The sequence below is a fragment of the Eulemur rufifrons genome, chromosome 30, assembly GCF_041146395.1.
Source record: "Eulemur rufifrons isolate Redbay chromosome 30, OSU_ERuf_1, whole genome shotgun sequence".
In the NCBI taxonomy this organism is placed as follows: Eukaryota; Metazoa; Chordata; class Mammalia; order Primates; family Lemuridae; genus Eulemur; species Eulemur rufifrons.
The window spans coordinates 100,398,209-100,410,661 of record NC_091012.1 but is presented as its reverse complement, the minus strand read 5'-3'; the positions used below and the strand labels follow the sequence as shown (position 1 = coordinate 100,410,661).

The window sequence follows — 12,453 nt, the reverse complement described above, 5'->3', positions numbered from 1 at the left end:
GCCGCACTAGTTCTAAGTTATCACCATCATTTTTGACATCAAAATGTCAAGGAGATATATACCGTATCTCACAGTATGGTAAAAAAAAAAAAAAAGAAAGAAAGAAAGAAAGAAATGGAGGGAGAGGAAAATGGGAAGGTAGAGTAAGGCACCAGGAAAAGCCGAACAATGGGTTCTAAAAGTAAGTGATTTTGAAGAACAAGTGACAAATTTCAGAAATTCTTCCATGGTATTTGTGATGTTTGCATATTTAGGTAGTACTGGGAAATAAATAATGTATGCTTTCCTAGCATATCAACCATTTCATCCGTAGTTTGAAAATGTTAGCTCACAAGTTCACTTCCAAGTATATGATATATTCAATATTTCTCAGTGTCTTGTTCATATTCCTTGATGGGCTTTTCCCACTTTCTTCAAGGTTATGTAAACTACTGGATACTGTATTCACGGCTAGTTTTAAAAAGAGCATTCTCTTTTTATTAGACGGATGACTTTTCCTTTTAGTAAAGATTCTTATCTGTCTATTATTGAGTACCTCTTTCCTTTTCCCTTAGGTTAATTCGGTTGCTCTCTTATTGTTATTTTTTATACTAATAAAATACTGCTGACGCAGTTTATTATTTTAATAACATACACTTTTAAGGCTATGATGTTCCTAAGAGTAAGTTTCAGTCATGTATCATAGGATCCTGGAAGTTGTCTAAAAAGGATATTTTAATGTAAATAGTCCAATGCAGCAGGCCCTAATCCTTTGGTAGCAGGGATCAGTTTCATGGAAGAGAATTTTTCCATGGGTGGGAGGAAGGGAGAGGGTTTAGGGAAAATTCAAGCACATTTACTGTGCACTTTATTTCTATCATCATTACATTGTAATATATAATGAAATAATTATACAACTCACCATAATACAGAAAGGGGAGCCCTGAGCTTGTTCTCCTGCGACTCACAGTCCCATCGGGGGGTGATGGAGACAGCGACACCCGAAGTGTGTGGCTTATGTCCAGACTACTCCGTAATCTCCTTTTGGTTGCTGTCCCTGCAGAAAACCCTGCTTCACAAAGATAGGCTGTTGGAAACGGAAGCAGGCTTTTCAGTGCTTTCGTGGCCATCTCAGGATATTCGGCCTTGACTTTCATCCAACACGTATGGAGGTTTGACGTTGTCTCAGACATACTTTTGAGGCCACCATCATTTGCACTCTCAAGCAGTTGATGCTCTTCTAGCACAAAGTCCATTCACCTGGCGTATTCACAAGTGAGTGGGTCGGGGATCCAGTCCTTCCCAGTTTTGGGGTCTTTTGTGGTTGGGAAGTAATGCTCAAACCCTTTTGAAAGCTGAGATAGGTGCTCTCATGCACCAGCTGGGAGAAAGAAGGCCCTGGCTCAGTCTCTTTCAAAATCCCTGCTAATGTTTGAAACACGTCAAAAATCCCAAGGTTCACTTGTGGCCCCATATTCCAGTTTGTCTTTGAATGCAGCCACTTCATCTGTGTACTTGGACACAGTTGTCATTCTCCCCTGACGTGACAGACTGTGTTCGTTGAGCAGCTTGAATATGTCACATAGGTAAGCAAGTTTTGGGACCCATTCTGTGTCACTGAAATATGCTGCCAGTCATGACAGTTTTTCTAAAAGAAATCTCTGGAGTGGCTCTCATAACTCAAAAACTCTGGCCAGTCACCTACCTTTCAGCCATCTCATTTCTGTGTATAAGAGAAGATGTGTGTGCTCTGCATCCATCTCCTCACAGAGCTGCGTGAATACCTGTAAGTTACGGGCATGTACTGTTATGTGGCTGATAATTGTAATCACGTCCTGCAAAACGCTGTTTAGTTCAGGTGACATTTTTCCACTAGCCAGCATTTCTCTATGGATGACAGTGCGTAGACCCACATTCAGTAGCGACCCCCTTGACCCTGGTAGTGAAACCAGAAAGCCGACCAGTGACGGCAGCCCCTCCGTCTGTGCACACACTGACACAAAATGACCAATTCGGCTTTCCGGAAATGGAATCATTCAAAGACTTGAATAGTTCTGCAGCTACGCTGTTGGTTGGCAACAAAAGTGCACAGAACATGTCCTCACACACATCCTCCTGAAAAAGATATTGCACAAAAACAAGCATTGTTGCCTTGCTGTCTACGTCGGTAGACTTGTCAACCTGGATTGCGTACCATGCTGAACCCTCTAACAACTGTGCCTCGATGTCCTCTGCTATTTCGTCGTCCATGCGTGTAGCTATGGTGCTAGCCGAAAGAGGGACACATGCCACCCTTTCAACAGCAGCCTCTCCTAAAAGTTCACGGCCAATGTCCTTAGCAGCAGGCAGGATCGACCGGTCACCAACACTAAGAGGCTTCTCAGCTTCAGCAGTGTGCTTAGTCACTGAGAATGATGCTCTCAGTGCAGACACGTTTGATGAAGTGGTGGCAATCCATAATTGCTTCTGTTCTTCGTGTTCACCTTTTTTCCTTTCACAAACTTCAAAGGACGGTCTTTTACTGCAGGGTGCTTGGTCTCCATGTGCGAAGCATTCTAAGGTTTCATGGCTTCCCTGGACAGCTGGTCTCCACGTATGACACAAAGCCGGCTTGGAGAACGTGAATTACCGGTTGTAATGACCCCTAATTTAAGGAGGACTCTTGGTATGTTCTTTTAAATGCAGCTTTCATTTCGTTGGTGGTCTTAGCGTCTTCTGCTGTCTCTTCATAGGGTCATTCCCCCTTTCAAAGCAGCTCTCCAGCGACGTTTGTTTTTCACTCCTTTTCGCTAGGGTTAGCTTGTGGGCTTACCAACGCTGGGACGGACACACGTGCACAGTGGGGGAAAGAGGCCCAGACAGAAGTGGTAAATACAATAACAGGCAGGCCGCACATGGACTAAAGTAAGTGTCGGGTTCTGACTAAAAGCCTGCCACCAGATGCAGCTTAATTGTCACTTGCCACACAGTGATACGGTTTTTTTTTTCTTTTTTTGGATACAAAGTCTTGCTCTATTGTCCGGGCTAGAGTGCCGTGGCGTCAGCCCAACTCACAGCAACCTCAAACTCCTGGGCTCAAGCGATCCTTCTGCCTCAGTCTCCCAAGTAGCTGGGACTACAAGCATGTGCCACCATGCTCTGCTAATCTCTTCTATATAGATTTTAGTTGTCCAGCTAATTTCTTGCTATTTTCAGTAGAGATGGGGACTGGCTCTTGCTCAGGCTGGTCTCGAACTCCTGAGCTCAAACAATCCACCCTCCTCGGCCTCCCAGAGTGCTAGGATTACAGGCGTGAGCCACCGAGCCCGGCCAGTGATACGGTTTTGATATGAGTCTGCAAGCAACTGATTTATTATGGTCTCTGTGCAGTCAAACCGCTCTGCCACTCGTCATCTGTATTTGCAGCCACTCCCCACTGCTAACACCACCGCCTCAGCTCCCCCTCAGATCGTCAGGCATTACGTTCCCATAAGGAGCGCGCAACCCAGGTCCCTCACGTGCGTAGTTTACAGTAGGCTTCATGCTCCTGTGAGAGTCTAATCCCTCTGCTCATCTGACAGGAGGCGGTGCTCATGCGGTGATGTGACTGATGGGCAGTGGATCTAAACACAGATGAAGCTTCTCTTGCTCACCAGCCGCTCACCTCCTGCTGTGTGGCCGGGTTTCTAACAGGACACGGACCGGGACTGGTCCCTGGACTGGGGGTTGGGGACCACAGGTCTAATGGAACGGTTCAGCAGCATAGAGTAAGAACATTTAGAAAACTAATGCAAGGAAATTCTTTCCCTAAACATCAACTGCTTCCTTTAAATTCACACACTCCTGTAATTAACAGTCAGGCGATTTGGAAAACATGCGTAAAATATACTTTCGTTGAGTATTTGGGAATTACCACGTTAAGGACTTCGAATTTCAAACCCTATCAGTTGATGTCTCAAAGCAGAAACTTGTGGTATGTAACATATGCTGTGGTTAGAGGTGATTGTATCACATGGGTGTCTACGGTTTCATGGGAAATAGTAGCTCATGAAGACTGACAGTGGGGCAGAGAGCATGCTGGGCATAAGCACCTTACTCATCATGATCATCGCTCATCTACATGCAATGTCCCCACTTGATCAGGCACACAAACTAGACTCTGGACTATCCCTTGCCATTTTATTATTCAGTCCTTCAGAGCTTCATTGGGGGAAGGATTTAACACGCAACTTTTCCTTCAGAGCCAGAGAATTCAGAATTTGACAAAATCCAGGAACAGGCATTTAGGTCTCCATACAGAAAAAGACATAATCAAGCAGAGTGCCTGCTCATGTTCTCAGGAGCAATGAAATCTTGATTCAGATGTTATAATTTGACTCAAGCTGTTATTTTATAATACATCATTTAAAACACAGTATCTGTGTATTCTAGCCAACAGAACCAGAGAAGGCAAAAAATCAGCATTGAACCTGACTTTAGTTCGCTAATTTTTAAAAATTTATTTCTTCTTCTTATTTTTCTAGAGATAGGGTCTCACTATGTTGCCCAGGCTGGAGCACAGTGGCTATTCATAAGTGGGATTATGGCCCACTATGGCCTCGAACTCCTGGCCACAAGTGATCTTCCTCCTGCCTCAGCCTCCCAAGTAGCTGGGAGTACAGGTACACGACATCATACCAAGCTGAAATCACTAATTTTAATAAGAGTAAAGGTGGGTCTACAAGTTAAGAGATTCATCCAGAATCTCCTAAATTATGTTATAGCTGGTGCCAGAATCTTCTTCAGTGTCTTAGCATATTTCATACAAACTGATACTCCAAATGAATTATGTATTTGTTAAAAGCAGAAATTATAAAAGATTGTGAGGATTCTTAGCTGTTGCTTACACTCAAAAGGAAGAAAATACTTTCACATGTGATGACTCAGTATGGCTTAGACCCAATTTGTTTCTGTGTCTGATAGTGGTTAAGTCATGGGGTCAGGCACCTGGGGTCTGAACTATCTTCCAAAGATCTTCACATGTGAACTCTCTCACTAGAGTAGCAGTAAGTTTATCTTTATATTACTGAAGATGTAATATTGTGGAAAAAAGGACCCACATAGTTGTGTATCTTAATGGATAACATACCTCCTTCGGGCACTTCAACGGGCTTTGGTAGACTCTCCTCTTTGACGTCAGGACCCGGACCTTCAGCACCAGTCTCTGGCTGAGACAGTGCCTGGAGATCAGCTTCCAGGTCAGGGCCTTAAACATAAAAATGTTATCATTTTAAGCAGAAAGCATGAAATATAAATAAGTAAATTATAATTTTCATTCCCTCAGCCTTATGAAATAAAAGCCTGTAGGCTAGTGTGGTAATGTGATACAAACATGGCCTTTACTCCTGTGTTTTCCTGTACTATGAAGTCTTATTTTAAATGACAATGGAAGAACAAAGCACAGTACACCTACATTTCCTATGTTACCACCGTGTATTAAGGGGAGTGCGGATTTAGCTACCCAACAAATCTGGAGTCGCATCATGGGTAGGATTTTAAATTTTTTTTTTTTCTTTGAGATAGAGTCTCCCTCTGTTGCCCGGGCTAGAGTGCCGTGGCATCAGCCTCGCTCACAGCAACCTCAAACTCCTGGGCTCAAGCGATCCTCCTGCCTCAGCCTCCCGAGTAGCTGGGACTACAGGCATGCGCCACCATGCCTGGCTAATTTTTCTATATGTATTTTTAGCTGTCCATATAATTTCCTTCTATTTTTAGTAGAGACGGGGTCTCGCTCTTGCTCAGGCTGGTCTCGAACTCCTGAGCTCAAACAGTCTGCCTGCCTCGGCCTCCCAGAGTGCTTGGATTACAGGCGTGAGCCACCTCGCCTGGCCGTAGTCTTCCGAAGGGTTAAGTAAGTGTATTTGTGGGCTTATGACAAATCTTATAGTCATGACAACCATCCTGTATTAAGGCAAACTAAAAATCAGCTTGTTAAAATTAACTGATGTTTAGGCCCAAAGGCCCTCTAAGTAACTTTCTATAAATGAATGCCATTTACAACAAAGTACCAAAAATAAAAGCAAAATTACTGGCTTACAGTGAGAGTAGGGAAGCTAGTAGAAAGAAATTCATGGGCATTGTTGTCAGTCATATTCCGGAAACTTCAAAACAGCTAATTCCTAAAATAACCCATGGCCTCCATCAAGTAAATGTTTAGCTTCAAACTGGCATCCTCTGAGAAAATAACATGTTTCATGATGATCTTATGATACTTTTGATTTTTCTAACCATAGAAGTATTTAAATCTCTTGTAAAAGTCACTTACGAATCATACTCATGTAGCCATCTGTATGCAAGTACCATAAATTATCCAGCTTTTACCAAAGTTAGTGCAAAACATATCAACCACAGGAAACAGCGGCTGTCAGTCATCGGGTCTTTTCTAGAGTCTCTATCCTGCTGCACTGAACTGTGCTGCTTCCTGGCCAGTACAAGCGACCCTACAGTACAGACACAGTTGAGCCTTAAGCATTTTAACCAAAACTCTGCACCTTTCTCTGACAACACAGACGGTAGGAAGAACACAAATCTTGGAGTGAAACATGAATTCCGCTTCCATGAGTCAAATGCTCTTTCGTAAGCCTCAATCCCCGAGCCTCAGTTTTCTTATTTATAAAATAGCGCCAACATTCCTATGCAAATGGCCTTTATTTAGGGTGCTACAAGGTAGCTTGACTTGGTACTCCACATGCTATTAAAGGTCGCTGACCCTTTTGACCCAATGGCTGAGAAGACCGTACAATAACATTCTAAGAAGAACAAATTAAACTAGTGCAATAATATACAGTTTATAGCTACTGCTGAACACCTTCCTCTGATTTAGCAACGACTGTATTTTCAAGCACAACAAAATAAATCTTGAAGACAAAGATAAGATTCAGTACATCAAGGTTCTGCATGAAGCTGCAAAGTGTACTCTTCACTTTTCCAGCCAACTTTTAGGACGTGTGTCAGATGCTTTTCTAATGTTTTCTTTCCTCCTGTTACTGGTTATGTCATCATGCATGATGCACCCATATGCGCTCTTACCCCATGGACATTCTTTCTTTCCTTCCCCGTGACCTGGACCCTCAGGTGCTCCCGCATCTCTCTTCCGACCAGGAGTAACATCCTGAGTTGCAGTTCCTGCAACTGAAGGCTCCTCCTGCGGAAGCTCTTCAACACTGGGCAGTTGGGCCTAGAGGGGTGTGTGTGCATGGAAATGAAAACATTCATTATCAATACATGTCAGTAATATAAATATACAGACTACATAGATATCTCTGATCATAAGGAAGTCTAAAGTCATTTCCCCAACATGATTGTATATACTTCCTCTTAATAAAGTTACTCTTCCCACAGACAGGTTACTCCAAGAAGAGTTACCCACAAGGAGTCTGGAAGCTATCTGGATCAATCTTGGGATGGACATGTAGTCTGTCACGGATAAGTATGAGAAAGAAATCAAGGGCAGAATCCAGGGAACTTAAGAGAACACAATCCTCCTGGATCAATGTTTCCTTCGGGAGATTGCATTATCACTTTTTATCAGCATGGAAGACCTTTACCAGTGTTATCTGTACCTGCTCAGAACACTCCCACAAAAATAAATTTCTGCTACTGGGAAAACATCAAATGTGAAAGCACTCACAACCACAGGCCCAATCCGCTCATGAAATGCTTGCTGGTTTCTTCTTAGTCTAGGCCTGTATGTTGATCCTCCTCGATGACTCATATTTCTCACTGAAAGCAGAATACCGTGATTGGCAAAAAGAACTTAAGAGGATAGTTATATCTGACCACTTCCACGGGTGAATGTTATCTTGGAATTATTTTTTTTTAATTCTCTAAATATTTTGAAATTAAGTCCCAAGGTAAATATAAGCATGTACGCCTACTCAATGCTCGCAAAGCCATTAACTGAAGTTATGTTGAGGCCCAAGGGGCCTATAAGTAACTTTCTATAAATGAATGTCATTTACAACAAAGTACCAAAAATAAAAGCAAAATTACTGTAATTCACAGTGAGAGTAGGGAAGTTGAGTGGAAAGAAATTCATGGGCATTGTTGTCAGTCATATTCCGGAAACTTCAAAGGAGTTAATTGCTAAAATGACCCATGGCACCCATTGCGTAAATGTTTAGCTTCAAAATGGTATCCTCTAAGAAAATAATTTCTTTCATGATGATCTTATGATACTTTTGATTTTTCTAACCAGGAAAGTATTTAAGTATCTGGTAAAAGTCACTTATAAATCATACTCATGTAGCCATCTGTATGCAAGTATCCTAAATTATCCAGCTTTTACCAAAGTTAGTGCAAAAAATATCAACCACAGGAAACAGCGGCTGTCAGTCATCGGGTCTTTTCTAGAGTCTCTATGCTGCTGCACTGAACTGTGCTGCTTCCTGGGCCAGTACGAGCGACCCTACAGTACAGACACAGTTGAGCCTTAAGCATTTTAACCACAACTCTGCACCTTTCTCTTACAACATAGACGGTAGGAAGAACACAAATCTTGGAGTGAAACATGAATTCTGCTTCCATGAGTCAAATGCTCTTTGGTAAGCCTCAATTCCCGAGCCTCAGTTTTCTTATTTATACAATAGCGCCAACATTCCTATGCAAATGGCCTTTATTTAGGGTGCTACAAGGTAGCTTGACTTGGTACTCCACATGCTATTAAAGGTCGCTGACACTTTTGACCCAATGGCTGAGAAGACCGTACAATAACATTCGAAGAAGAACAAATTAAACTAGTGCAATAATATACAGTTTATAGCTACAACTGAACACCTTCTTCTGATTTAGGAAGGACTGTATTTCCAAGCACAACAAAATAAATCTTGAAGACAAAGATAAGATTCAGTACATCAAGGTTCTGAATGAAGCTGCAAAGTGTACTCTTCACTTTTCCAGCCAACTTTTGGGACGTGTGTCAGATCCTTTTCTAAAGTTTTCTTTCCTCCTATTACTGGTTATGTCATCATGCATGATGCACACATATGCCCTCTTCCCCCGATAGACATTCTTTCTTCCCTTCCCATCACCTGGACCCTCAGGTGCTCCCGCATCTCTCTGCTCTCCAGGAGTAACATCCTGAGTTGCAGTTCCTGCAACTGAAGGCTCCTGCGGAGGCTCTTCAACCCTGGGCAGTTGGGCCTAGAGGGGTGTGTGTGCATGGAAATGAAAACATTCATTATCAATACATGTCAGTAATATAAATATACAGACTACATAGATATCTCTGATCATAAGGAAGTCTAAAGTCATTTCCCCAACATGATTGTATATACTTCCTCTTAATAAAGTTACTCTTCCCACAGACAGGTTACTCCAAGAAGAGTTACCCACAAGGAGTCTGGAAGCTATCTGGATCAATCTTGGGATGGACGTGTACAGTCTGTCACGGATAAGTATGAGAAAGAAATCAAGGGCAGAATCCAGGGAACTTAAGAGAACATAAGCCTCCTGGATCAATGTTTCCTTCGGGAGATTGCATTATCACTTTTTATCAGCATGGAAGACCTTTACCAGTGTTATCTGTACCTGCTCAGAACACTCCCACAAAAATAAATTTCTGCTAATGGGAAAACATCAAATGTGAAAGCACTCACAACCACAGGCCCAATCCGCTTATGAAATGCTTGGTGGTTTCTTCTTAGTCTAGGCCTGTATGTTGATCCTCCTCGGTGACTCATATTTCTCACTGAAAGCAGAATACCGTGATTGGCAAAATGAACTTAAGAGGATAGATATATCTGACCACTTCCACGGGTGAATGTTATCATGGAATTATTTTTTTTTAATTCTCAAAATACTTTGAAATTAAGTCCCAAGGTAAATATAAGCATGTACGCCTACTCATTGTTTGCAAAGCCATTTATGTTGGCCAAACTGGGAGAGGAATCCTCTAAAGGTTTGTGGCAAAAGACAGGACACTTGTGATGAGGTCTAGTTCCACAGCTAGACTCTCATCATGGACACGTTTAGGAAAATACGGCTAGAAAATTAAAACTGGAGTGAATGCTACTTCCGTCACAGTCCCATTCCCAGTGCCCACGTCCCCCCCACATCGAGTTTTGTTGGGGCACACGGCCCCGCCCATTCCTTCCCGTGGCGTTTACTAGGACCGTTTCCCAACTTCCATGGCGGAGATGAGAAGTCGCCACACAAGGCATGGGCACGCTCCTCACTGGGCACCGCTGCGGGGTACTGCACAGACCTCCGGGACACGGTCACCAGCCCGCCCAGTTACCAGTTTCCAGGGCCCTGCTTACTGCCCGCCCCGCCCCTGCACGCCTCCCTACTAAGGACCCCGGGTTCTGTCCTCCGTCGTCGGGGGTCCCGGGCGTCCCTGGGACTCAGATACTTCCAACAACACCCCCCACCACTTGCCCCATCTTCACCTGACCCGTCCCCTCCACAGAGCCCTCCTCCCTTGTCCCAGCCCCGCCACGTGGACAGGGCCCATGGCGGCATCGCCGCCTGTAAGGAGAACGACGACCACCTCAAGGACCTTCCCCCAAGACTACGGACCACGCAGCCCTATGGCGCGCAGCCCACTGTCTCCTGCTCATGTTCACTCACACTTAAACTTCTGCGAGGAGTAGTCCACTGACCTGGAGACCGAGTCTCACAGAAGGAAAATGAAGACGCGACCTCTCCTTCCACAGCTCTGCGCGCAGCAGGTGGAAAGCAAGGCGCATGCGCAACAACAGCCTTGCGCAGAAGGGAGCATGCGCACAGAGTTGGGCACGTGTGGTGTGGGCTGGGTTTTCCCGTAGTCCGCAGACCTGCGTCCGCCGAGTCTTCTGAGTATGAAGAAAGACAGGTAAAGGGCGCTTCACCGCCCCCCGGGGCTCAACCAAGTTATGCATCCGCCTCCAGCAACTTTAGGGACAAATAGGCCCATGCGGCCCTTAGTGGAGGATGTCTCAGAAAGACCTGCAGTGACAGAAATAGAAATTAGGAATTTTAATATCTGTTTCATACATGCTTTCATTAATCGTGTCCTTCTGTGGTTCTTGGTGTTTCATCATGCTTGCCATGAATTTAACTGTTTCTATAGAATAAATACATTCCCACACTATTTGCTTTTTTTGCATTGTGTTACTGCACTTTTAAAACATCACAATTCCTACCCAATTCTAAACAAACTGTCCCCCAGCTTGAAAGACCCGCTTTACACCAGACTTCAAACTCAGAAGACATATCCCTAAAGCTTTTACACACCTGAGAGGCTGGTGCCTTTGTCAAGGTGTTGTTCTCCTTTACAGAATCATGAAATTATATCACTGTTGTCTTATGAACAGGTTATTTGGCTGGTAATTGGGGAGGACAGTATACGATGAGCATCGTCACCGACCTGTACATCAAATGACAGCAGACTGACCCTAGATCCTAGGACCAATGTCTATGGATGTTTGTGAACCACCCACTGCCTGAATGACCACAGACATATTTATAGAACTCGGTTACCAGTCCAGAAATTTAAAAGTGCAGTAACACAACGCAAAAAGGGCAAATAGTGTGGAAATGTATTTCTCCTATAGAAATAGTTAAATTCATGGCAAGCATGAGGAAACACCACGAACCAGAGAAGGAAACGAGTAATCAAAGCATGTATAAAACAGCTATTAAAATTCCTAATTTCTATTTCTGTCACTGCAGGTCTTTCTGAGACATCCTCCACTATGGGCCACGAGCGCCTATTTGTCCCTAAAGTTGCTGGAGGCGGATGCATAAGTTGGTTGAGCCCCGGGGGCGGTGAAGCGCCCTTTACCTGTCTTTCTTCATACTCAGAAGACTCAGCAGACGCAGGTCTGCGGACTATGGAAAAACCCAGCCCACACCACACGTGCCCAACTCTGTGCGCATGCTCCCTTCTGCGCAAGGCTGTTGTTGCGCATGCGCCTTGCTTTCCACCTGCTGCGCGCAGAGCTGTGGAAGGAGAGGTCGCGTCTTCATTTTCCTTCTGTGAGACTCGGTCCCCAGGTCAGTGGACTACTCCTCGCAGAAGTTTAAGTGTGAGTGAACGTGAGCAGGAGGCAGTGGGCTGCGCGCCATAGGGCTGCGTGGTCCGTAGTCTTGGGGGAAGGTCCTTGAGGTGGTCGTCGTTCTCCTTACAGGCGGCGATGCCGCCATGGGCCCTGTCTACCTGGCGGGGCTGGGACAAGGGAGGAGGGCTCTGTGGAGGGGACGGGTCAGGTGAAGATGGGGCAAGTGGTGGGGGGTGTTGTTGGAAGTATCTGAGTCCCAGGGACGCCCGGGACCCCCGACGACGGAGGACAGATCCCGGGATCCTTTGTAGGGAGGCGGGCAGGGGCGGGGCGGGCGGTAAGCAGGGCCCTGGAAACTGGGAACTGGGCGGGCTGGTGACCGTGTCCCCGAGGTCTGTGCAGCACCGCGCAGCGGTGCCCAGTGAGGAGCGGGCCCATGCCTTGTGTCACGACTTCTCATCTCCGCCATGGAGAT

General features: G+C 44.8%; 1 protein-coding gene across 1 annotated transcript in view; it reads right to left on the bottom strand.

Moving 5' to 3' along the window:
- The window catches only part of LOC138378996 (uncharacterized), a 35,163-nt gene extending 32,934 nt beyond the window's left edge, over nucleotides 1–2,229 (bottom strand). The window contains exon 1 of the mRNA XM_069464279.1: nucleotides 2,174–2,229. Within this exon, the coding sequence (XP_069320380.1) occupies nucleotides 2,174–2,229 (56 nt within the window). The remainder of the gene's footprint in view (nucleotides 1–2,173) is intronic.
- Between the last annotated feature and the right edge of the window lie 10,224 nt (nucleotides 2,230–12,453).